The sequence below is a fragment of the Elephas maximus genome, chromosome 19 (assembly GCF_024166365.1).
Source record: "Elephas maximus indicus isolate mEleMax1 chromosome 19, mEleMax1 primary haplotype, whole genome shotgun sequence".
In the NCBI taxonomy this organism is placed as follows: Eukaryota; Metazoa; Chordata; class Mammalia; order Proboscidea; family Elephantidae; genus Elephas; species Elephas maximus.
The window spans coordinates 33,677,250-33,703,840 of NC_064837.1; the positions used below are offsets into that span (position 1 = coordinate 33,677,250).

General features: G+C 37.6%; 1 protein-coding gene across 2 annotated transcripts in view; it reads right to left on the reverse strand.

The window, feature by feature from the left end:
* BRIP1 (BRCA1 interacting helicase 1) overlaps window positions 1-26,591 on the reverse strand; it is a 171,474-nt gene that overhangs the window by 1,948 nt on the left and 142,935 nt on the right. For both annotated transcript variants that reach the window (XM_049860997.1, XM_049860998.1), the window contains exons 18-19: window positions 3,160-3,242; window positions 515-844 (exon numbers count right to left, since the gene is read on the reverse strand). In XM_049860997.1, coding sequence (XP_049716954.1) covers window positions 515-844; window positions 3,160-3,242 — 413 coding nt within the window. The remainder of the gene's footprint in view (window positions 1-514; window positions 845-3,159; window positions 3,243-26,591) is intronic.

The window sequence follows — 26,591 nt, forward strand, 5'->3', positions numbered from 1 at the left end:
ACCCACTGATACAGACCATTATATTCTAACAGATTTTGAAATATTTTATTACTAAGTCACTCTCATCTTCTTGAATTAAGAAATTCATGCAAGAGAAGTATCTGTAAATTAGGCCAATTTTTTACATAGCCTTTTTTTTTTTAGAAAAACACCTACCATCTGTATAGTACTTTACAATGCTGTCATATCTGTTATTTTATTTGATCTTCACAACCTGGGGAGATCGCTATGTAGGTGTTACTGTTTCTTTCAAGACTCAAAGGTTAAGTGACTTGCTTATGGTCACAAAGCTAGTTGGTGGCAAATATGGTTAGTGGCAAATCAGAAAATATGCTCAGGTATCCTGGCAAAAGTTAGTTCCCATTCCAATACACCATACTCTTTCATTATTTTCTGATAACATATCATAAAACAACATAGTTAAGGGAATTAAACCATACCACAATAAGTTTCATTTCACTAAAAATAACAGAAGACTTTTCTATCAAATGTACATGGGCAGAACATTTCATACCTTTCTCCTTTCTGGAGATGGTGCCATTTGGTGGTGATGAATTTTTAGTTATCATTTTAGGACACTGACGCTCCTGGACACACATTTTTATATCATCTTCCCAAGGATTTTCTGGTGACAGATGACTTTCTGCTTCCAATAAAGAGGTTGGGGTGCTGTCCTTCAAACGGGCCACTTCAGTTATACACTCACTGTCCTGTATAGACTTTCTGTCCTGTATGGATACATCAATGACCTTTAAATGCTTTTTGGAAAATTCAGTCAAGGACTCCAGTGCACTTTCGAATGTTGAATGGTGCTGAATCTGCTGCCGTACCCATTTAGAAAGTCCTAAAGAAAAAAGTAAAATCAGGGAGGATAATTTAGTTACTTAGTTATTAAGGTACTAAGAGTTATATTAAGCTAAGACCTAGATAAGTTTTCTAATAATCTATTTCGCATTTATAAAATATAGTTCTCAATATTTTTCCTGCCTTTTTTATGTTTGTACATACAATATGCTCATACATCAGTAACATTTATCTTTATATGCGTTGATTGACAATTGGAGGAAGAGAAGGAGCAGTGGGAGAAGAGGAGAGGGAAACACATTATTCTACACTTGAGAATAACTGAGGAACATGGCAAATTTAATTGCACCATTATTTCCCATAAAAAACTGCCTCTCTTTTTTTTGTGAGAAAACTAGAAGTTGTAAAACAATATAATCTTCTATCCCGACTTTCGAAATTTGATTTCTTTTACAAAAATAAATTTAAGACTTCAATTTCAGAGTTTTCTAGTGTTTTTTTCCCCTTCAAATTCCAAATATATCTTAAACTGTTCCGGAAGGTGAAAAAAATAATAGTGTTTTATGGGCAAATCATATCCTATTCTGATCTTTTATTATATATTTTTTAATATAGAAATAAATTGTAACAGACATAATCTGACTTGTGACTCAAGAAAACTGCATAAAAATGAACCACATTAAGACTATAGGATGTTTTATAGTATGGCTCACTTTAAATTGAAACTCAGAATCAGTTATTTGGTTTTTTATAAAATAAATAATTCCTACTGATGGTACTAAAACTATCATCATCTTTTGGGGGTAGTTTTAAAAGTTACTGTAGTATGGTAAGTTCAGAGAAAGACAAATTAGAGCGTCAAGCAATTTTAGCCACTATATTTCCGTTTCAAATGCATTCCTTTAGTGTTTTTTTTAAATGGACTTTTTCTATCAATCTAAATTTATGCAGATTACATTTAAACAAAAATCAGTCATCAGAAGAAATGTGTATGTTGCTGTGCTAGTACAGCAAATAAGAAAACTCACAATTTATGAGTATCAGGAAAACAAGTAAAAAGCACACAGATACAATGCAAAATATTTATATCAATAGACCTCTCAACAAATTTGAACCACGAGGTAAAAATTTAAGTCCTAGACTTTTAAATAAGAGAAAAAAAAAATTAAATAAGTGGATCTTTTAAAGTTCTTTATTTTTGTTTGCTTGGGGGAAAATAATTATACCAAATAAAAATGTGAAATTCTCTAAAATGGAAAAAAAATTTAGTATTGTATTTACCTTTTCATTTCTACCTTTTTGTAATCAAAGAAAGCCTTTTAAGTATGTCATTGTTTGCTTTTGAAAACTTGAAAGTATCTGAGCTCCACCTACTGATTAAATATGAACACTTAACATTTTTGCCTTTAGTTATACGTTGATCTAAGTTCAATTCCTTGTTTTATGTGGAAAGAGGTAGGAGGGTGAATAAAACAATATTTTCTGATTTAATCCAGATTGATATATTTTAATATCAAATCATATCTAGCAATTACACTCTGAAATGGAAAAGGTAGAATAGTCCATAACCATACACAGCTATCTGAAACAAATTTAAAATTTACCATCTCTTCATAATAGTGCAGTATGAACTTTTTATCTTTAAAGGTAATAGTAAAGATGCAAGTATATCCTTCACCCTTTGACAACAGATGAATTCCTGGTATCAACTCTGAAGGGACTGTGTTACTTGCTGGATAAAAACCATAATTACATAATATTTGTTGATTTAAGTGGGAAAAAAACCTGACCGTTGACTTGATCTTACTACATGAAGTAGTGATTTCTTTTCTTTCAGAAAATACTGAGCACTGATTAATATAACTTCTAAAACAACTGAAGTATCTCTAAACAAACAAACAAAATAAACACAACAGGTGTTAACCACTGCCCCACCAGGGTGCCTCACATAACAGAGAACAAAGGAATAAAGAATCCTTAAGCAGCCAAAAGAAACGTGCTTGTGTGCTTAAATGTAAAAACTTAAGAATTCTTGGAAATTGATTTCTGTGGAACAGCTTTTTTCCTTAGCAATGCTAAAAAATTTAAGTACTACTATGTAACTGTACCACATCCCATATACCGTAAAACTGAAGAATCTTAATTGATTTAACACTATATTGATAGGTAACCAGATCCTTTCCCTATAAAGATTTTTTGTAAACACCTAAGCATGAAAGGCTAGATTTCCACAGTTAATGTAAATCTTTCATGTCTGATCTAGTAATTCCAATTCTCTGGCTTAAAAATAAAAAAAACCATTAAATGCCACAGATTATTACTAGTTCATATTATAATCCCAGCTAAGACTCTTACCAGATATATAGCGACTTGGGTTACTTCTGAAGCGATCATCCACTAGAATAAGAGCTCCCCAATCATTTTTGTGTCGAATACACCTACAAGAAAAAAGGGGGAAATATCAATTAAATGTAACACTGGAATAAAAAAGCCAGATTTAAGGAGGTGGAGTCAACACGGTGCTATAGACAGAAGCACCATACTGCCCCTCTGCCGCAAAAATCCGAAAAACTAAGTAAAACAGATACAAACGTCAATCCTGGATCCCTAAGCATTAAATTAAGGGATAAAGAATTCGATCAAGCACTGAATGGAAGAAGAAATTGAAAGAGAACAGAGAAGGAGAGCTAAAACGAGATTCCCTACCAGCTAACGCAGCACAGCTTTGCCATCTTGGAGCACAGCAAGCAATGACCCCAAAGAGGGCGTACGAGAACGCAACTTCAAGGAGCTCCCAACAGGAGAAAGAGCCCCTGGTAACCAAAAAAAGATGCTTCCCCATCGCTCACCCTTCTGCCCTGTATGCTGCCTTCACCACTTCCCAGTGGACCACGGTTGCTCAGCCGGAGAGACACTGGGCTCACTGCTGCCCCGGGTCTGCCCTGCCCTGACCAGCCGACTCCCTCAGTGCCATTTTTTAAATCTTTCCCTTTCTTCCTTTTCATTCTCCCTCCCACCTAGCCCCCTGTGCTGTCTCCGCCCTTTCCTGATATGCCGTGCTACGCTGCTTGGTGAGAGTGGCACCAGCTCGCCACCACCCCGAGCCCGTCCTGCCCACACCAGCTGGCTCCTCAGGGCCACATATATTTTTTCTCTCTCTTTTTCCCTTCCTTCCTTTTCTCCCACCCACCTACCCCCTGTGCCTCCACCTCTTCTCAACAGGCTGCACTGCACACTGAGAGAGCCACCAGCACGTGGCTCCCCTGGGTCTGCCCCACCCTTACCCATCGGCTCTTGCCATGTCAGCATTTTTTTTTTCTTCCTTTTCTCTGTCTCCTTTCCTTCCTTCCTCCCACCTAGCCACAAATGCCCCCTTCACCCCATCCTACTGGGCCATGCCTTGCTGCCTCAGTGAGAAAACCACTGGCCCATGGCCATCCCAGATCTGTCCTGCCCCCACCCACTACTGCTTTCTTTTATTTTGCTTTTGTTTCTCTCTCTTCTTTCCTTTTTTTTTTTTCCCTCCCACCTAACTCTGCACATCACGTCCTCTCCCTTCCACCTGGCCCTTGGGTCCACCCCATCCCCATTTGCTGGCCCCCACTGCGCCGCCAGTTTTTTTTATTATTATGTTTTTGTTTCTCTTCCTTTTCCTTCTCCCTCGGACCTAGCCCAGTATGCCACCTCCACGTCCTGCCACCAGACCCCGCTGTGCCCTGCGGCTGGACAGCAACTGGCATGCCAATGCCATGAGTCTGCTGCACCCTCATCACACCACCACTTTTCTTTTTCTTCTTTTACTTTCTTTTCTTTCTACCTCCCACCTAGCCTCATATGCCACCTCCCCACCACCCTGCCAGCTCCCAGGTCTGCCTAGCCCCCACATGCCAGCTACTTTCTAAAATCTTTCTCTTTTCTTTCTCACCGCTCCCACCTAGCCCTGTATGCAAGCCCCCCTTTCAGCTGGGCCCCAACATGCCACTGCAGCTAGAGGACCTCCAGCGCTCAGGCTAGCTACCACACTGGGCCTGCACTGTCCCCCTCCCATCACTTGACCTGTTGTTGAACAGTGGGAAGCATGCCCATACCACTCCTCATCTGATACCACCACCTGATGGACCAACACCAGGAGACAGACAATGCCCACTCAGTCTGCCCTCAGTCACCTCGCCAAACCAGTGTACAGTAAAGCAGGCTCACTCTGCCTGTTGCTTCTCTGCCTACCTGGAGATGGTGGTGAGAACTATCGTGCCCACAGGCGAGCATGCAGCAAAACGTACCTGGCCTGCCTGCACTAACATATCAAAACAAAACAAAAAACCAGGACAAAACAAACAACAAACATACAATCAATAAATAAAGAAAATAATACCTTAATGTCTAGGAGACAACGACAATATCAAAACATAAAAAAGCAGGAAAAGATGCCTTCAGGAAATGACAAAAATAAAGAATCAGATGACCTTTCAGTAGAAGAAAATGCACTGGAACTACCTGATACATAATTCAAAAGACTAATATTCAGGACTCTCCAAGAGATAAGGAAAGAGATTAAGGAAAACATACACAAAACCAATGAAAACATAGCCAAAATCAAGGAAAACAAGGACAAACCAATAAAAGAATTCAAGAAAATAATACAAGAATAAAATGTGAAAATAATTAGAAATCACACAAAAACAGCAATTAGAAATCTAAAAGATTAAAAAAAATTTCAGAAATGGGAAACTCAACAGAAGGTTTTAGGAGCAAATATGAAACTAGAAGACACGATTAGTGAGATTGAAGACAAATATATGCACGCTACTTTGTGTGAAGAAAAATCAGACAAAGGAATAAAGAAAAACGAAGAAAACCTAAGAATTATGTGGGATACAATCAAGAGCAAAAATCTGAGTGTGACTGTTCCAGTACAGGAGGAAAAAATGGAAAACACAGAGAAGATTGTTGAAAATTTGCTGGCAGGAAACTTCCCAAATATCATGAAAGACAAAAAGCTGACCTCCAAGAAGCTCAATGAACCCCATGTAGGACTGACTCTAAAAAGAAAGTCACAAAGACACATCATAATCACACTTGCCAAAACCAAAGACAAGGAAAGAATCCTGAGACCAGCTCAAGAAAAACTAAATGTTACTTAAAAGTGGAAAAAAATAAGACTAAGCTCTGATTACTTCAGTGCAAGCAAGAAGGCAGTGGGATGACATATAAAATCTTGAAAGAATAAAACTGCTAACCAAGAATAATATATCCTGAAAATAACATGGCAAAATTAGGACATTTCCAGATAAACACAAATTAAGGTAATTTACAAAAACCACATCAAACTTACAAGAAATATTAAAGGGAGTCCTTCAGTGATAGAACCAACAACATCAGAGGACAGCTGGTGTCTAAGACACAGGACAACATCAGCCAGCTAGCAACCTAGATAAAGAACTCTCAATAATAAAACAAAACTAAAAGACGTAAAACGGGACCAGAAACATCAATCTGTAAATGATGACAATGTCAAAACAATTAAAGGGGGAATCAACAGTGAAGGTAAAGAACTTCCAAATGGAGAGGATGTCAAGGTAACATCAATTAATAAAAGACTGTTCAAACTTAGAAAATAAAGGTAAATTTCAAGGTAACCACACAGAAAGTTAACAAACCTACTTATCAAAATTAAAAAAGATGAAAAACATAAAAGACTCGGTAAACACAAAAGCTACAATAACACAAGAAAAGAAAACTGACAAAAGGAAATCAGCACAGGAGGGTAAGAGGAACAAAGAAAACATCAGCACCGCGAAAAAAGCACAACAATATGATAGCAATAAACTAATAACTATCAATAATCACACTGAATGTAAATGGTTTAAATGAGCTCATAAAGAGACAGAGATTGGCACAATGGATAAAAAATGACCCATCGATATGCTGTCTATAAGAGATACACCTTAGACACAAAGACATAAATGTATTAAAAATCAAAGGATGGAAAAAATATCTATAAAGCAAATGGTAACCATAAAAAGGCAGGAGTGGCAGTACTAATCTCAGATAACATAGACTTTAAGGCAAAATAAACAATAAAAGATAAGGAAAGACATTACATAATGATTAAAGGGATAATCCACCCAGAAGACATAACCTTAATAAATATCTAGGCACCCAACGACAGGGCTCCAAAATACATTAAAAAAACAAAAAACAAAAAACTCTAACAGCACTGGAAAGAAAAATAGATAGTTCCACAATAATAGTAGCAGACTATAACACACCAGTCTCGATAAAGTACTGAATGGCTAGAAAGAAACTCAGGAGAAACACAGAAGATCTAAGGGCCAAAACTGAACAACTGGACCTCACAGACTATATAGAACACTCCACCCAACAGCAGCAAAGTTACATTCTTTTCAAAACACATGGAACATTCTCCAGAATAGACCACGTTTTAGGCCACAAAGCAACCCTGAGTAAAATCCAAAACATCAAAAATAATACAAAGCATTCTCTGTGATCACAATGCCATAAAAGTAGAAACCAAAAACAGGAAAAGCAAGGATAAAAATAAAATACATGTATACTGAATAGCACCTTGCTTTAAAACAACTGGGTAATAGAAGAAATTAAAGAGGGAATAAAAATATTCCTGGAATCAAATGAGAATGAAAACACATCACACTAAAACCTTTGAAACAAAGCAAAAAAAGTGCTAAGAGGTCAATTTATAGCAATAAACACACATATCAAAACAGAAGAACAAGTCAGAATCAAAATGTTAGCCCTACAATCCAAACAAATAGAAAGAGAACAGCAAAAGAAACAAACAGCCACCAGAAGAAAGGAAAAATAAAGATTAGAGTAGAAATAAATGAAATAGAGAAAAGAAAAACAACAGAAAAAATCAAGAAGACCAAAAGCTGGTTTTTTGGAAAGATCCACAGAATTGAGAAACCACTGGCCAAACTGGCAAAAAGAGGAGAGGAAGCAAATAACCCAAATAAGAAATGAGATGGGGGCCATTACAACAGACCCAGCTGTCATAACAGAATATTATAAAAAATTGTACTTCAACAAATTTGAGAACCTAGATGAAACGGACGTATTTCTAGAAACACACTATCTAGCTAAACTAACACAAACTGAGATAGAAAATATGAACAGACCCATATCAAGAGAAGAGACTGAAGAGGTAATTTAAAAAAACTCCCAAAAAAGCCCTTGCCTGGACAGCTTCACTGGAGAATTCTATCAAACATTCAGAGAAGAGCTCACACCAGTACTACTCAAACTATTTCAGAGCATAGAAAAGAAGGGAATACTCTCAAATTCATTCTATAAAGCCAGCATAACCCTGATACCAAAGCCAGGGAAAGACCACAAAAAAAGAAAATTACAGACCAATATCTCTCAAGAATAGAGATGCAAAAATTCTTAACAAAATTCTAACCAATAGGATTCAGCATCATATTAAAAAAAAATACACCACAGCCAAATGGGATTCATACCAGGTACATAAGGATGGTTCAACATTAGAAAATTAATCAATGTAACCCACCATATAAATAAAAGGAAAGAATCACATGGTCATCTCAACTGACACACAGAAGGCATTTGATAAAGTCCAACACCCATTCCTGATAACATCTCTGAGCAAAATAGCAATAGAGGAGAAATTCCTCAACATAATAAGCAACATTATACAAAACCAACAGCTAACATTGTTCTCAACAGGTAGAGGTTGAAAGCATTCCTTCTGAGAATGGGGACAAGACAAGGATGCCCTTTATCACCACTCCTATTTAACATTGTGCTGGAAGTCCTTGGTGGAGCAAACAAGAAAAAGAAATAAAGGGCATCTAAATGGGAAAGCAGAAGTAAAACTATCCCTATTTGCAGATGATATGATACTACATGTAGAGAACCCCAAAGACTCCACAAGAAAACTACTGGAACTAATAGAAAGCCTCAAAAGTGTAGCAGTATACAAGATAAACATACAAGAATCAGTTGGATTCCTATACACCAATAAAGAGAACTTCAAAAAGGAAATCAAGGAAACAATACCATTTACAATCGCATCCAAAAAAAAAGAAAAACTTAGGAATAAATCTGACCAGGGATGTAAAAGGCCTATACAAAGAAAACAAAACACTACTGTAAGAAACAAAAAGAAACCTGCATAAATGGGAAAACATACATGTTCATGGATAGGAATACTCAATATTGTGAAAATGTTGATTCTACCCAAAGCAATCTACAAATATAAGCAATTCTGATCCAAATAACAACAGCGTTCTTTAACAAGATGGAAAAACTAATCACCAACTTTAGATGGAAAGGAAAGAGGCCCTGGATAAGTAAAGCATTACTGAAAAAGAACAAAGTAGGAGGCCTCACGCTACCTGATCTCTGAACCTACTATATAGCCACAGTAGTCAAAATAGCCTTGCACTGTTACAACAACAGATGCATAGACCAATGGAACAGAATCGAGAACCTAGACGTAAATCTATCCACCTACAGTAAGCTGATGTTTCACAAAGGACCAAAGTTCATTAAGTGGGGAAAAGACAGTCTCTTTAACCAATGGTGATGGCAAAACTGGATGTCCATCTGTATAAAAAAAAAAGAAACAGGACCCATAACTCACACCATACATAAAAACTAATTCAAAATGGATCAAAGACCTAAATATAAAACCTATAACAATAAAAAAATAGAGACAATGCTAGTGGCCCTAATATATGGCATAAATAGGAGACAAATCATAACTAACAATGTACAAGCACCAGAAGATCAACTAGGTAACTGGTTGCTCTTCTAAAAATTAAGCACTTATGCTCATCAAAAGACTTCACCAAAAGAGTAAAAAGAGAACCTACTTGACTTCGAAAAAAAATTTGGCATTATGCTGAGTGAAATAAGTCAATCACAAAAGGACAAATACAGTATGAGGCCACTATTATAAAAACTCAAGAAAAAGTTTACACACAGAAACAATCTTTGATGGTTATGAGAGATGGGAGGGTTGGGGAGTGGAAATCATTAACGAAATAGTATATAAGTGTTAACTTTGGTGAAGAGAAAGACAGTATACATTATAGGCGAAGTCAACACATCTTGACCAAGGCAAAGTCACAGAAGCTTCACAGACACATCCAAACACTCTGAGGGACTGAGTTACTAGGGCTGAGGGCTGGGGACCAAGGTTGTGGGTATCATGTAGGTCAACTGGCATACCAAAGTAAAATGTATAAAAGATACATTTACTGGTTCCATCCTGTCCAGAGCAAAGTAGAAGGAAGAAAACCAAAGACACAAGGGAAATATTAGTCCAAAGGACTAATGCATCAGAAGTCCCACAGCCTCGACCATCCTAAGCCCAGAAGAACAAGACGGTGTCCAGCTTGCTCTGACAGGAATCATAATAGAGGGTCCTGGACAGAGAGGAAGAGAAATGTAGAACGAAATTTAAATTCACACACACACAAAAAGACCAGACTTACTGATCTGACAGAGACTGGAAGAACCCCTAAGAATGTGGACCCCGGAAATCCTTTTAACAAAGAACTGAAGCCATACCAGAAGTTTACCCTTCAGCCAAAGATTAGGAAGCTCTATAAAACAAACAGTAACAAACGTGAGGAACGTGCTTCTTAGTTCAATCATATATACGAGACCAAAAGGCAACACCTACCAAAAGCAATGACAAGATGGCAGGAAGGGACAGGAAAAACGGACAGATGGAAACGGGGAATTAGGGTGTGCAGGGATTGCAATTAATGTCACAAAACAATTTGCGTATAAATTGTTGAATGAGAAATTATTTCTTTTATAAAGTTTCACCTAAAGTGCATACAAAAAAAGTCAGATTTATAGTTGCCCAGACAGAAGATTTAGAAAATCAATTAATTTGTCAGTTATACATCCTTTAATCAAAGTCTTTATCATGAGGAATACAGCAGCTATTCAATACAATGTATTAAAGTTGATTTACAATAAATCCTCCACTTTTGCCAACTATTGAATATATGTTTGTGTGCATATATATACATATGTGTGTGTATACATATATGTTATATGCATACCACTTTGAAAGTCAAGAAAACTATGAAAAATACTTTCAGACCTTCTTTCTTAGCCACAGATTACTTTTTACTTTAACCAACATGTTAGCTGTAGTTTTATGTAAATATCTTTTATTGCTAGTTTGCTGAGAGTTTTTATCATGAATAAATGTTGAATTTTGTCAAAATCTTTTTTTGCACTGATTGATAAGATTTTGTGCAGGCACATCTTGTTATATTGTGTTTCACTTTATTGTGCTTTGCAGGTATTGCATTTTTTACAAATTGAAGGTCTGTGGTAAGTCTATTGGTGCCATTTCTCCAACAGTATGTGCTCACTTCACATCTCTGTGTCACATTTTAGTAATTCTTGCAACATTGGACACAATTTTATTCTGTATTACTATATCTGTTATGGTGATCTGTGATTAGTAATCTTTGACGTTACTATTACAATTGTTTTTGGTCACCACAAACTGTGCCCATATAAGATAGTGAACTTAATCGATAAATGTTGTGTGTGTTCTAACTGCTCCACCAACTAGCTCTTCCCCCAGCTGTCTTCCTCTCCTTGGGCCTCCCTATTCCCTGAGACATGATGGTATTGAAATTAGGCCAATTAATAATCCAACAATGGCCTCTAAGTGTTCAAGTGAAAGGAAGACTTGCACGTCTCTCACTTTTAACCAAAAGCTAGAAATGATTAAGCTTAGGGAGGAAGATATGTCCAAAGCCGAGACAGGCCAAAAACTAGGCCTCTTGTGTCAAACAGCCAAGTTGTGAGTTCAAAGGAAAAGTTCTAACCCATAAGTTCTAGAAGGAAATAAAAAGTGCTACTCCAGTGAACACACAAATGATAGGAAAGTGAAACAGCCTTATTGCTGATATGGAGAAAGTTTTAGTGGTGTGGATAGAAGATCAAACCAGCCACAACATTCTCTTAAGCCAAAACCTAATCCAGAGCAAGGCCCTAACTCTTTTCAATTCTATGAAGGCTGAGAGAGGAGAAGAAGCTGCAGAAGTGAAGTTTGAAGCCAGCAAAGGTTGGTTCATGAGGTTTACGGAAAGAAGCCATCTCCATAACATCAAAGTGCGAGGTAAAGCGGCAAGTGCTGATGCAGAGGCTGCAGCCAGGTACCCAGAAGATCCAGCGAGGATAACTGATGAAGGGGCTGCACTGAACGACAGAATTTCAGTGTAGACGAGACAGCCTTGTAGTGGAAGAAGGTGCCATCAGGACTTTCACAGCTGGAGAGAAGTCACTCCCTGGCTTCAATGCTTCAGAGGACGGGCTGACTCTCTCGTTAGGGGCTAACGCAGCTGGTGACTTTAAGCTGAAGTCAATGCTCATTCACCATTCCAAAAATTCTAGGGATCTTAAGAATTACGCTAAACCTACTTTGCCTGTGCTCTGTAAACGGAACAACAAAGCTTGAATGACAATACACCTGTTTACAACATGGTTTACTCAATATTTTAAGTTCACTGTCGAGAGACCTACTGCTCAGATAAAAAGATTCCTTTCAAAATATTAGTGCACATGGACAGTTCACCTGGTCACCCAAGAGCTCTGAAGGAGATGCACAAGGAGATTAATGCTGTTTTCGAGCCTGCTAATAGAACATCCACTCTGCAGCCCATGGATCAAGGAGTAATTTCGGCTTTAAAGTCTTACTATTTAAGAATTACATTGCAGCAGCCATCTAAGATGAATCAATTGGTCTCAACCCACCTGGAGCAAAGGAGAATGAAGAACAAGACACAAGGTAATTATGAGCCCAAGAGACAGAAAGGGCCACATAAACCACAGACTACATCAGCCTGAGACCAGGAGAACTAGATGGTGCCCACTACAACTGATGACTGCCCTGACAGGGGACACAACAGAGAACCCCTGAGGCAGCAGGAGAGCAGTGGGATGCAGACACCAAATTCTTGTAAAAAGACCAGGCTTGACGGTCTGATTGAGACTAGAGGGACCCCAGTGGTCATGGTCCCCAGACCTTCTGTTAGCCCAAGACAGGAACCATTCTCAAAGCCAACTCTTCAGACAGGGATTGGATTGGGCAATGGGATAGAAAATGATGCCGGTGAAAAATGAGCTTCTTGGATCAAGTAGACACATGAGACTATGTTGGCATCTCCTATCTGGAGGGGAGATGAGAGGACAGAGGGGGTCAGAAGCTGGTGGAATGGACACAAAAAGAGAGAGTGGGGGTAAGGAGTGTGCTGTCTCATTAGGGGAGAGCAACTAGGAGTATACAGCAAGGTGTATATAAATTTTTGTATGAGAGACTGACTTGATTTGTAAACTTTCACTTAAAGCACAATAAAAATCAAAGAAAAAAATTTCATAAGGCTATCACTGCAATAGATAGTGATTCCTCTGATGGATCTGGGCAAAGTAAATTGAAAACCTTCTGGAAAGAATTCACCGTTCTAGATGCCATTAAGAATTTTTGTGATTCACTGGTGGAGAACAAAATATCAACATGAACAGGAATTTGGAAGAAGTTGATTCCAACCTTCATGGATGACTTTGAGGGGTTCAAGACTTCAGTGGAGGAAGTAACTGCAGATGTGGTGGAAACAGCAAGAGAACTAGAATTAGAAGTGGAGCCTGAAGATGCAACTGAATTGCTGCAATTTTTAACGGATGAAGAGTTGCTTCTTATGGATGAGCAAAGAAAGTGGTTTCTTCAGATGGGATCTACCCCTGGTGAAGATGCTGTGAAAACTGCTGAAATAATAACAAAGCACTTGGAGCATTCCATAAACTTAGTTGATAAAGCAGTGGCAGTGTTTCAGAGGATTTACTCCAATTTTGAAAGAAGTTGTACGGTGGGTAAGATGCTACCTAACAGCGTAGCATGATACAGAGAGATCTTTCAAGAAAGGAAGAGTCAACTGATGTGGCAAACTTCATTGTTGTTTTATTTTAAGAAATTGCCACAGCCACGCTACCCTTCAGCAACCACTACCCTGATCGGTTAGCAGGCATCAACATCGAGGCAAGATCCTCCACCAGCAAAAAGATTACGCCTCACTCAAGGCTCAGAAGATAGCTGGCATTTTTTAGCAATAAAGTATTTTTTAATTGAGGTATATTCTTTTTTTTTTTTTTTTAAACAATGTTACAGCACTTAATAGGCTACAGTACTGTGTAAACATAACCTTTATATGCACTGGGAAACAAAAAAATTCGTGTGACTCGCTTTACCAAACCCTCAATATCTCCGAGGTGTGCCTGTAGTTTTTCTTTTTTTTGCATTCCTAGGATAAACCACGACAGGTCACGGTACATTATTCTTTTAATAAATACTTTTATTTTAAAATGATCAATAAAAAATTTAAGTGTACAATTCAGTGGTTTTTAGTATATTTACAAGGTTTTGCAAACTGCATCACTACTTGCAGAACACTTTCATCACCCCCCCGCCAAAAAAAACCATGCCTATTAGAAGACACTTCCCATTAATCTCTCCTCACAACCCTTAGCAACTGCTAATCTACTTTTTGTCTCTATAGAATTAATTATTCCGGACATGTCATACAAAGAGAATCATACATGTGGCCTATTGTGCCTGCCTACCTTCACTCAGCACGCCGTTTTAAAGGTTCACCCATATTGTATCGTGGATAATATTACAGGGATAAAATGTTATGTATTTATTAATGAGTTGATGGGCATTTGAGTTGTTTTATATGGCTGGATAATATTACAGGGATAAAATGTTATGTATTTATTAATGAGTTGATGGGCATTTGAGTTGTTTCTACTTTTTGCCAATTTTGAATAATGCTGCTATGCATTTGTGTGTACGCTTGTATATGAACACGTTTTTAATCCTTGGGCATATGCCTAGGGCTGGAATTTTTTGTTTATGGTGGCACAGTGATTAAGAGCTTGGGTACTAACCAAAAGGTCTGCAGTTTGGATCCACCAGCCGCTGCTTGGAAACTCTATGGGGCAGTTCCACTTTGTCCTATAAGGGTCACTATAAGTTGGCACTGACTGGATGGCTGTGGTTTTTTTTTAATGGTAACTGTTTTTTTATAGCATCACTACAAGTAGAAATTTACTCAACAGCAATTGGTTTTGGTATGGTAACTAGATGTTTACCTTTTTGAGGAACTGCCAAAATGTTTTCCAAAGCAGCTGTACTACTTTACACTCCCATCAGCTATGTATGAGGGTTCCAATTTCTTCATATCCTCGCCAACACTTGTTATGGTTGTCTTTTTTAGTATATCTAGCCTAGGCAGTTTGAGAAGTCTCTGGGTAGTGGAAACAGCTAACACCGTTCACTACTAATCAAAACATTGGAGGTTCGAGTCCACCCAGAGGGATCTCGGAAGAAAGGCCTGGTGATGCACTTCTGCAAAACCATACACTGAAAACCCTATAAAGCACAGTTCTACTCTGGCACATGTGAGGTAGCCATGAATCAGAGTCAATTTGGTGGCAACTGGTTTTTGGTATATACATACTTGTTATTTTCTTTTTTCTGATAATAGCCATCTTAGTGGGTATGAAGTGGTATCTCATCGTGGTTTTCATTTGCATTTTCCTGATAACTAATGACATCAAGCATCTTTTCATGTACTTATTACCTATTGGTATATCTCCTTTGAACAAGTATCTATATTAGTTTTTACATTTAGATCATTGATTCATTTTAGTTTTCTTATGTGGTGTGAGGTATAGGCTAAACTTCATTCTTCTGCATGTGGAGACCTAGCTGTCCCAGCATCATTCACTGAAGAAACTATTCTTATCCCATTGAATGGACATGACACCCTTCTTGAAAATTAATTATAACCATAGATGTATGGGTTTATTTCTGGGCTCTCAATTCTATTCCAGTGATCCATATGTATATTATTTCAACAGTACCAGACTGTTTTAGTTACTGTAGCTTTATAGTAATTGGAATTGGCTTTTCCATTTATAGAAAAAAAAAAATTCTGTTGGAATTTTGATAGAGATTGATTGAATCTATAGATTACTTTGAGTAGTACTGATCTCCTAACAATATTAAATTATCCAATCCATGGATACAAAATGTTTTCCATTTATTTTGGTCTTTGATTTCTTTCAGCAAAATTTTGCCCTTTAGTGAACTTTTCATTTTAGTTACTGTACTTTTCAACTCTAGACTTTCTATTTGCTGCTGCTACTTGTCCTTCTTTCTTTAATAAATTCTACCTTTTATTTTTCTATTTTGTAAGACATCATTCTCATACTTCTTTTTAGTTCCTTAGATATTGTTTCTTTAGTTCTTTGGACATATTTAAAACATTCTTGTTGTTGTTGTTAGGTGCCATCGAATTGGTTCCAACTCACAGTAACCCTATGTACAAGAGAACGAAATACTGCCCAGTCCTGTGCCATCCTCACAATTGTTGCTATGTTTCGGCCCACTGTTGCAGCTACTACATCAATCCATCTCGTTGAAGGTCTTCCTGTTTTTCACTGACCCTCCACTCTACCAAGCATGATGACCTTTTCCAGGGATTGGTTCCTCCTGATAACATGTCCAAAGTATGTGAGATGAGGTCTCACCATCCTTGCTTCTAAGGAGCATTCCATTTATACTTCTTCCAAGACAGATTCGTTCATTCTTCTGGCAGTCTATGATATATTCCATATTCTTCACCAAGACCATAATTCAAAGGCATCAATTCTTTTTCAATCTTCCTTATTCATTGCCCAGCTTTCACATGCATATGAGGTGATTGAAAACACCATGGCTTGGGTCAGGTGCACCTTAGTCCTCTAAGTGATATCTTGCTTTTCAACACTTTAAAGAGGTCTTTTGCAGCAGATATGCCCAATATAATACAGTGTGTGATTTCTTGATTGCTGATTCCATGGACATTGTTGATTGTGGATCCAAGTAAAATGAAATCTTTGACAACTTCAATCTTTTCTCCATTTATCATGGTGTATTTTCTTGGTCCAGTTGTGTGGATTTTTGTTTTCTTTCTATTGAAGTGTAATCTATACTGAAGGCTGTAGTCTTTGATCTTCATCAGGAAGTGCTTCAAGTCCTCTTCACTTTCAGTAGGCAAAGTTGTGTCATCTACATATCGCAGGTTAATGAGTCTTCCTCCAATTCTGATGCCAGGTTCTTCATAAAGTTCAGCTTCTCGGATTATTTGCTCAGCATACACACTGAATAAATGTGGTGACAGGACACAATCCAGACACGTTTCCTCGTTTTAAACCATGCAGTATCCCCTTGCTTTCTTTGAATGACTGCCTCTTAGTGTATGTACAGGTTCCGCGTGAGTAAAATTAATTGTTCTGGAGTTCCCATTCTTTGCAATGTTATCCATAATTTGTTATAATCCTTACAGTTGAATTCCTCTGCTTAGTCAATAAAACACAGGTAAACATCTTTCTGGTATTTTCTGCTTTCAGCCAAGATCCATCGCAAATCAGCAGTGATATCCCTTGTTCCACATCCTCTGCTGAAACCAGTTTGAATTTCTGGCAGTTCCCTGTTGATGTCTGCTGTAACCATTTGTGAATTATCTTCAGCAAAATTTTACTTGCTCATAATATTAATGATATTGTTCAATAATTTCTGCATTCTGGTGGATTACCTTTCTTTGGAATGTGCACAAATATGGATTTCCTCCAATCGGTAGGCCAGGTAGCTATCTTCCAAATTTCTTGGCATAGACAAGTGCAGGCTTCCAGCACTGCATCCATTTGTTGAAACATTTCAACTAGTATTCTGTAAATTCCTGGAACCTTGTTTTTTTTTTTTTGCCAATTCCTTCAGTACAGCTTGGACTTCTTCCTTCAATACCATTACTTCTTGATCATATGCTATCTCCTGAAATGGTAGAATATCAACTAATTCTTTTTGTTACAGTGACTGTGTATTCCTTCCATCTTCTTTTGATGCTTCCTGCTTCATTCAATATTGTAAATCAAGGTTTGAATTTTTCCTTCGGTTCTTTCAGTTTGAGAAATGCCAAGTGTGTTCTTCCTTTTTGGTTTTCTAACTCTACTTCTCTGCACATTTTATTATAATACTTTATTTTGTCTTCCTGAGCTGCCCTTTCAAATCTTCTGTTCAGCTCTTCCATTCACTTTAGTTGCTCTATGTTCAAGAGCACGTCGTTAAAAAGACAAGAAAGAAAGACAAGACCAAAATGGATGTCAGTTGAGACTCTGAAACTTGCTCTCTAAATTCCTGTGGGATATATTCAAGGTTGTACTTTAGCTCTCATGGACTTGTTTTCATTTTTTCAGTTTCAACTTGAAGTTGCGTATGAGCAATTGATGGTGTGTTCTGCAGTTGGCCCTAGTCTTGTTCTGACTGATGTTGTTGAGCTTCTCCATCTTCTCTTTCCACAGATGTAGTCAATTTGATTTCTGTGTATTCCACCATGGTGACCCTGCTGTTACTGGCTTAAGACACTACCTAATCTTGTAGACCTCATCGATGTAACCGCCACTAATCCATCTTATTACATCATAGTGATAGGATTCACAATATATAGGGAAATCACATGAGAAGATAAAATGGTAGACAATCATACAAGGGAATCACGACTAGTCAAGCTGACAAATATTTTGGGGAGACATAATTCAATTCATGACAGCCACCCTATAGGACAGAGTAGAACTGCCCCATAGAGTTTCCAAGGAGTGGCTGGTGGATTCAAACTGCTGACCTTTGGGTTAGCAGCTGTAACTCTTAACCACTATACTACCAGGGCTCCATCCTAGGCACTAGTGAGCTGAAATGGACTGGTATTTACCATTTTGAATTGGACATTCATATGGTCTACTATGCTGGGAATGACAAATTGAAGAGAAATGGCGTTGCATTCATCATCAAAAAGATGAATCCACCAGTCATTCCTTGGAAACCCTATGGGGGAGTTCTCTTCTGTCCTATAGGGTCACTGTAAGTAGGAATCAACTCGACAACAACAGGTTTGGTTTGGTTTTTTGGCTAACCTGAGAGGCTTATCTTCCACCATTATGTCCTACAATGTTCTGCTGCTATTTATAAGGTTTTCACTGGCTAATATTTTTTAGAAGTAGATCCTTCTTTCTCATCTTAGTCTGGAAGCTTCCCTGGAACTTGTCCACCATGGGTGACCCTGCTGATATTTGAAATACCTGTGGCATAATTTCCAGCATCACAGCAACACGCAAGCCACCACATTATGTACAACAAACTGAAGAGTTAAAAAAAAAAAAAACCCTTGCTGTCGAGTTGATTCCGACTTACAGCGATCCTATAGAACAGAGTGGAAACTCTGGTGGTGTAGTGGTTAAGTGCTATGGCTGCTAACCAAAGTGTCTGCCGTTCGAATCCACCAGGGGCTCCTTGGAAACTCTATGGGGCAGTTCTACCCTGTCCTATAGGGTCGCTATGAGTCGGAATCGGCTCAACAGCACTGGGTTTGGTTTCGGTTTTTTTTTTTTTTTAATAGAACAGAGTAGAACTGCCCCGTGGAGTTTCCAAGGAGCGCCTGGTGGATTCGAACTGCTGACCTTTTGGTTAGCAGCCCTAGCACTGAACCACTACACCACCAGGGTTTCCCAAACTGACGACTGGTAGATATTTAAAAAATACATTTCCAATAGATGATTTAAAGTCTTTGTCTATTAAATGAATACATTAAACCAATGTCTGGGTTTCCTAAGGAACAGTTTCTGTTGATTGCTCTTTTTCCCTATGTATGGGTTATACTTTCTTCTTTCTTTGCATTTGTCTTTTGTTGTTGTTCTTTAAAATGGGGCATTTTTATTAAAAAATTTTTACTGTTTTAGGTGAAAGTTTACAGCACAAATTAGTTTCTCATTCAAAAATTTATACACAAATTGTTTTGTGACATTGGTTGCAATCCCTGCAATGTGTCAGCACTCTTCCCTCTTTCTCTTGTCACCGCAGGTTCTCTGTGTCCATTCCTTCAGTTTTCCTGCCCCCTCCTGCCTTCTTATCTTTGCTTTGGGGCAGGTGTTGCCCATTTGGTCTCATATACTTGATTGAACTAAGAAACACGTTCCTCAGGTGTGTTATTGTCTGTTTTATAGGCCTGTCTAATCTTTGGCTGAAAGGTGCGCTTTGGGAGTGGCTTCACTTCTGAGTTAGCAGGGTGCCTAGCAGGGTGCCTGGGGGCTATATTTTCGAGGGTTCCTTCAGTCTCTGTTAGACCAGTAAGTGTGGCCTTTTATTGTGAATCTGAATTTTGTTCTACATTTTTCTCCTGCTCTGTCTGAGACCCTCTATTGTGAACCTTGTCAGAGTGGTCAGTGGTGGTAGCCAGGCACCATCTAGTTTTTCTGGGCTCAGGCCGGTGGAGGCCGTGGTTCATATGGTCCATTAGTTCTTTGGAATAATATTTTCCGTATGTCTTTGGTTTTCTTCATTCTCCTTTGCTCAGAATGTGATGGGACCAATAGCTGTATTTTAGATGGCTGCCCACAAGCTTTTAAGACCCCAGACACTACTCGCCAAAGTAGAATGGAGAATACTTTCTTTATGAACTATGTTGTATCAATTGACCTAGATGTCCCCTGAGAAAATGGTCCCTAGCCCCTGTAACTTGGTCTCTCAAGGTGTTTGGATGGGCCTAGGAAGCTTCTATGGCTTTACCTTGGTCAAGTTGTGCTGACTTCCCCTATACTGTGGCTATATTTCCCTTAACCAAAGTTAACACTGTCTAATATCTAGTTGGAAACCCTGGTGGTGTAGTGGTTAAGAGCTACAGCTGCTAACCAAAAGGTCAACAGTTCAAATCCACCAGGTGCTCCTTGGAAACCCTATGGGGCAGTTCTACTCTGTACTGTAGGTTCAACATGAGTCAGAATTGACTCGACAGCAATGGGTTTTATCTAGTTAGTGATTTCTCCTCCTCATCTCTCCCCTCCCTGGTCACCATGAAAGATTGTGTGTATGTGTGTGTGTGCCTGTGTGTATGTAAACCTTTTCTTGTTTTTTTTTTTAATAATAGTGGTCTCATACAGTATTTGTCCTTTAGTCATTGGCTTATTTCACTCAGCATAGTGCCCTCCAGATTCATTCATGTTGTAAAATGGAAAACTGGACATTTTAAAGAATATGATGTGGCAACTATGGAAATCAGATTCTTCCTGTCCTCAAAGTTTTTGCTATTGTTGTTGTTTTGTTGTTATTTGTTTAATGGCTTTTCTGAAATAATTCTGGAAAGTCTGGGTTTTTTTTTTTTTATATGTGTGTGTGGTCACTGAACTCTCATCTAGGTTAGCTTAGTAATCAGCTAATAACTGGACAGAGATTTCCTTAAATATGTTGAAATAGTAAGTCTCCCTTTCTTTGCCAAGGGGTTCTGCGTAGGTGTGTGTGTGTTGGGAGACACATTCAACCCTTTACCTTGCAGGTAACAACTCAGCTTTATTCTTCACTTCCTCCTTGCGCAGAGCCTGAAGGTCAACCAGTGATGAGAGCTTAGGGGCTTCTGAGGTCTTTCCTTAGTATGATGGCATATGATCCCATTCCTGGTCATACAGTCCTATATATGCCCCAGGAGATTCCCAGGAATATGTCTGACCCGTTCTAAACCCTCCATGGACATCTCATTTCCCAGCTTTTCCTTTTCTGCTTTCTGGTTTTCTTATTTTGCCCCAACTGTCATCTACCATCTCAGGCAGCCATGAAGGTAAACAACTGCATGAGTGAGCTCCATGTCAGGTCAAATAAAGATAGCCTTGTAAGTGGGGTCTTCCAGTGAGGTTAATAACGACATATTTTCTAAGAATGAGCTCCAACCCCATAACACCTCTTTCAGTGACTGCCAGGTTGCTGGCTTTCACCATGATAGCGGGCTATTGGTTTTTAAGGCTACCTTGAACATGAAGAGAGAAGGATGGAAATAGGGCAAGCTGACATGTCACAAAATTCACTGTTCTTACTGAGATTCAGCCACTTTTCTCAAATAAATGCTTCCTGGAATGTTGTAAGTCTCTGATTAATTTTCAGAGTTTTGAAAAATTTGATTCTGATAATTTTGCCTGTTACTGATTTTGAGAAGAGAATTTTTGGAGGTCCTTTACTCTGCTATTTTCTTTGATTTCACCCAGTTTGCTAACATGTTGAGGATTATTTTCACCTAGGTTCATGAGGGATATTAGTCTGTAGTTGCCCCCTTTTTTTTAGTGCTGTCTTTTTCAAGTTTTGGTAACAGTATAATGCTGGGCCCATAAAATGAGTTGAAAGGGTTCCATCTTCCATTTTCTGGAAGCGATCATGTACGATTGGTATTATTTCCTTAAACACTCGGTAATATTTGCCAGTGAAATCATCTGGGCCTGAGGTTTTGTTTTGTTTTGTTTTTCCCCTGAAGGTTTTTAACTATGGATTCAATTTCTTTAATAGATATAGGGCTATTCACTTTATCTATTTCATCTGGGGTGAGTTTTGGTAGTTTGTGAGTTTTGAGGAATTGGTCCATTTCATCCAAGTTGTTGAATTTAAGTGTGTAGTTTTTCACAGTATTCCCATATCATCCTTTGAATGTCTACAGGGTATGTAGTAATATCACCTGTTATTCTTGATACTGTTGTGTCCCTCTCCCCCCCGCCCGTCCCTTTTCTTGGTCAATTTTACTAAAGGTTTATCAATTTTACTGATCTTTTCAAAAGAACCTGCTTTTAGTTTCATTGATTTCCTCTGTTGTTTTTTGTTTTCAGTTTTACTGACTTATGCTCTTATCTTTATTTCCTTTTTTCTATTTGCTTTATTTTGTTCTTCTTTTTCTAGCTTCTTCACATAGAAGCTTAGATTATTGATTTCAGACCTTTCTTCTTTTCTAATATAAGCATTTAATGATATAAATTTCTCTCTGAGCATTGCATTAGCTGCAGTCTACAAATTTTGATATGTTGATTTTTAGTTTAATATAGTTTAAAATATTTTATAATTTTCCTTGAGACTTCCTGTTTGACCTATGGGTTATTTAAAAAGTATGTTGTTTGTTTTCCAAGTATTTAGAACTTTTTCTGTTATCTGTTATTAACTTCTACTTTGTTTAATTCTACTATGGTCAGAGAAAATACTTAGTATGATTTCAGTTTTTTTAAAACATCTTAGGGTTTGTTTTATAACCTAGAATATGGTCTACCTTGGTAAATGTTGCATGTGTACTTGAAAAGAATGTTTATTCTGCTATTGTTGGAAGAAATGCTCTATAATATTAATTCAGTCCAATTGGTTGATAATGTTGCTCAAGCCTTCTATATCTCTGCTGGTTTTCTGTCTACCAGCTCTAGCTATTACTGAGATTTTTTATCGAGGAGTGTTGAAGTCTTGAACTATAATTGTAGCTTTGTCTGTTACTCTTTACAGATTTGTTTGTTTTTACTTTATTTATTTTGAAGCTCCTAGAATTTTACCTGGAATTGAAACCCCAGGCTATTTTTAAAAAATTAATTTTAGCTTTTTAAATTTTAATTGGCATTGGAGTAATACACGTTTAAAAGTCAAACAGTATTACGATACTCTTAATGAAAAACAGAATTTTTCCATGCCATCTCCAATTCCCACTCCTCAGAAGATTGCTTCTGAAATATTTTAGAATATTTGAAATACTTTAAAACATTTTAGATAGTTCTGGTTTTTTACCTCCATATTTGTAAATAACATTTATACAACTACTACTTCTGTTTTTCAACTTTAGAAAGTATGTATTGATTCCAGCCTATGGAAGATGTTTACTTCTCTTATTCCCCTGATACTTCACCACTCCCTCCATCCTCATAAGACAGGTATATCACAATCTTTCCGTAACTGAATATTCAGTGGAATACCATTTACAACTGAGCCGTGTAGTGCACTATGGTTAGAGTGTCTTTCTTGTACAAGAACCACCCCACCCCCTGAGTTAATAACTGTCATTAATTTCTACCATTTATTATCTATTAATTTCTATTAGTTAATTATCTATCAGTTTCTATCATTAATTCAACCCCCAACTTTGCCAAAGTTATAAAAATTCTTCTCGATATGGTCAAACCCTTTATCCTCTGGAACCAATCTGAACTAATAATTCTCTAGGTCTTCTGCACAGCTTTCATCTCAGAGCTTCCCTTTCCAATTGTTTTGGAAAATCTTTTTATCTGTTCTTGATCAGAACTCCAGTTTCATGTATCCTTGATATTTCTCTTATTTTGATGAAAAAAGTAGCATCTTGAGAAAGTGTGCATTGGAAGCAAATATTTTAGGTCCTTGCATACTGGAAGGCTTTATTTTGTTTTACACTTTAATTGATAGTTTGGCTTGTAGAGAACTCAGATTGTAAGTTAAAAAATTTCCCTCAAAATTTGAAGACAAGTCTCAATTATCTTTTAGTTTCCAGGGTTGCTTTGAGAAGTCTGATGCCCTTCTGATTCCCTGTGTTTTGTATGAGGCCTGTCTTTTATGTCTCTGGAAGATTTTAGGACATTTTCTGTATCCCAGGTATTATGAAACTGCTCAGTGAGGTGCCTTGTAGCTTTCACCCCTTTACCTGTGCTTGGGTGAGCCTTTTTAATCAGGATATCATGTCCTTCAATTCTGAGAATTTTTGATTTGGGCAATTTCAATTTTATCTTCCAAACCCGATTCTGTATTTAAAAATCATGTTAATTTCCAAAAGCTTTTTCTTCTTCTCTGATCTTGTTTCATGGAGGCAACATCTTACTTCTCTGTAGCTATTACTGATACTTTTTTAAAAGTTTTCTATCCTAGGAGTTGGCAAACTACAGCTCACAGGGCATTCGGCCTATAACTTGTTTTTGTACAGCCTGTAAGGTAGGAATAGTATTTATATTTTTAAAGGATTAAAGAAAAAACAGAGATGGTAACTGGCCTGCCAAGTTTAAAATACATACTGTCCAGCTCTTTACAGAAAAAGTTTTCCAATCCTTGTTGTATTCTATTGTGTTGTTTCTATTGCCTTTGAGTCCCCCCACCCTTCTTCTTGTTTTGTTTGTATTGTTTTGTTATTGTTTAAGTCTTTGTCTTTCATGTTAGAGACTTTCTTTGAATATCTGGTAGAGACTCTGCACTTATTTAAGAGCAAGCCACTAAAATGCTGATTGGCAGCTCTGTATGTATGGGTGGGGCATATAACCAGCAGGTTTCACTGTAGGGTAATCTGGTGGGAACAAAGCCACTTTATTACTACTATCTGTAGGCTCTTGCTCTTGGGGTGGTCACTTTCTCTAGAAAGAAATACTATACTTTCCTGCCTTGGAAATGTAAGACTGAATGTAAGTCCAGTCAGAGCTGAGAAAAAAAAAAAAAAAAATGGATGAGGTCCTCACATTCAGTATGTAGACTTTTCTTAATCCGCATCCTTAATACATCCTTAGCGGAGACTGTGGAAACCCTTGTGTTTAAGTGCTACAGCTGCTAACCAAAGGATCGGCAGTTGAAATTCACCAGGCACTCCTTGGAAACTATGGGGCAGTTCTACTCTGTCCTATAGGGTTGCTATGAGTCAGACTCAACTCAACAGCAATGGGTTTGGTTTTTTTTTTTTTTTTTTTGGTAGCTATGACTGGTGTTGAAGAATACAAAGCTTTTCTGCTTTATCCTCTCTAGAGGGTAAGCCTGGATGAGGAGGGGGCTTCTAACGGTGGAAACTAACTTGCAAGCAATCTTCCTTTTTAAAAGGAGATTGACACTTAAACTTCACTGACCCTTTTAGAGTACCCTCAAGTCCTAAGCTTTTCCAGGCACGAATCTGAGGTTCTTGTTGCTTTTACTACTACAGATTTAAATTTCAGCTTTCTCTTGCCTGCTAAGTCATTCAGTTACTCACCTGAATGACTCACCTGCTTTCTAGCTCTAAAAATTGTTGACACAATCTCACTTGCTATTGTCTCCTTTCCCATTCTTTTTAACTTTATAGTTTGATATCTTTATCCCTTTACTGCCATTGGATTTTGAGAAGGGGTAGAGATTAACACAAATGCCCAATTTTTTCAGAGAAACTTTAAAAATCTAAATTTTATATGATATCCTTTTTTTTTTTTTTAATACTATATCAAAGTAATCTACAGGTTCCAAGGCATCCATTTATAAAATTGGGCAGGGTAGGAAGTAGATGGATATTGGCAACATTAAACAGCAGTGCTGAAAAGCAATGGAAAGCCAGGGTGCCACTATTTTGGTTCCACCTTGGTTCTGTTTAAAGCATCCTATGGCAGAAAGGCATTTAAGTTAACAGAACAGTTCAGAGAAAAAGGTTTCACTTTCTCTTTTTTTCCATTGTTTTCATACTGCCTTGCTCAAATAAATTATGCCCATGTGAGACAAAGATTATACTTTTAGTAAAGCACACCAGTTAGGAAACTCATACTGCAGTTGTAACCTGGTCATGAAACCATCTGGAATATTCCCGAAGGCTGTTATTACATTTCATAGGCATATATTACTTCAAACACTCTTTAAAGTCCTATATGGCCTTGAAAAAAAAAAAAAAAAAGATAAAGATTTCTAAAACTCAATTTATTTCTTACTTTAGACCTTTTAGATACATTCTTTATAAGAAAAGTGACTCAGAGTACCATCACCTTTTCTGACAATCAACTCATATTGTGTATGAGTTTTATCAAATGATATAAAATATTTGTTTGATTTTTAAAAAGATATGTTCTTTCATAACAAGCTGCTGTATGTTGATATTGCTTCCCTGAAAATCAGTAAAATGACAGCTGGGCTCTCCATT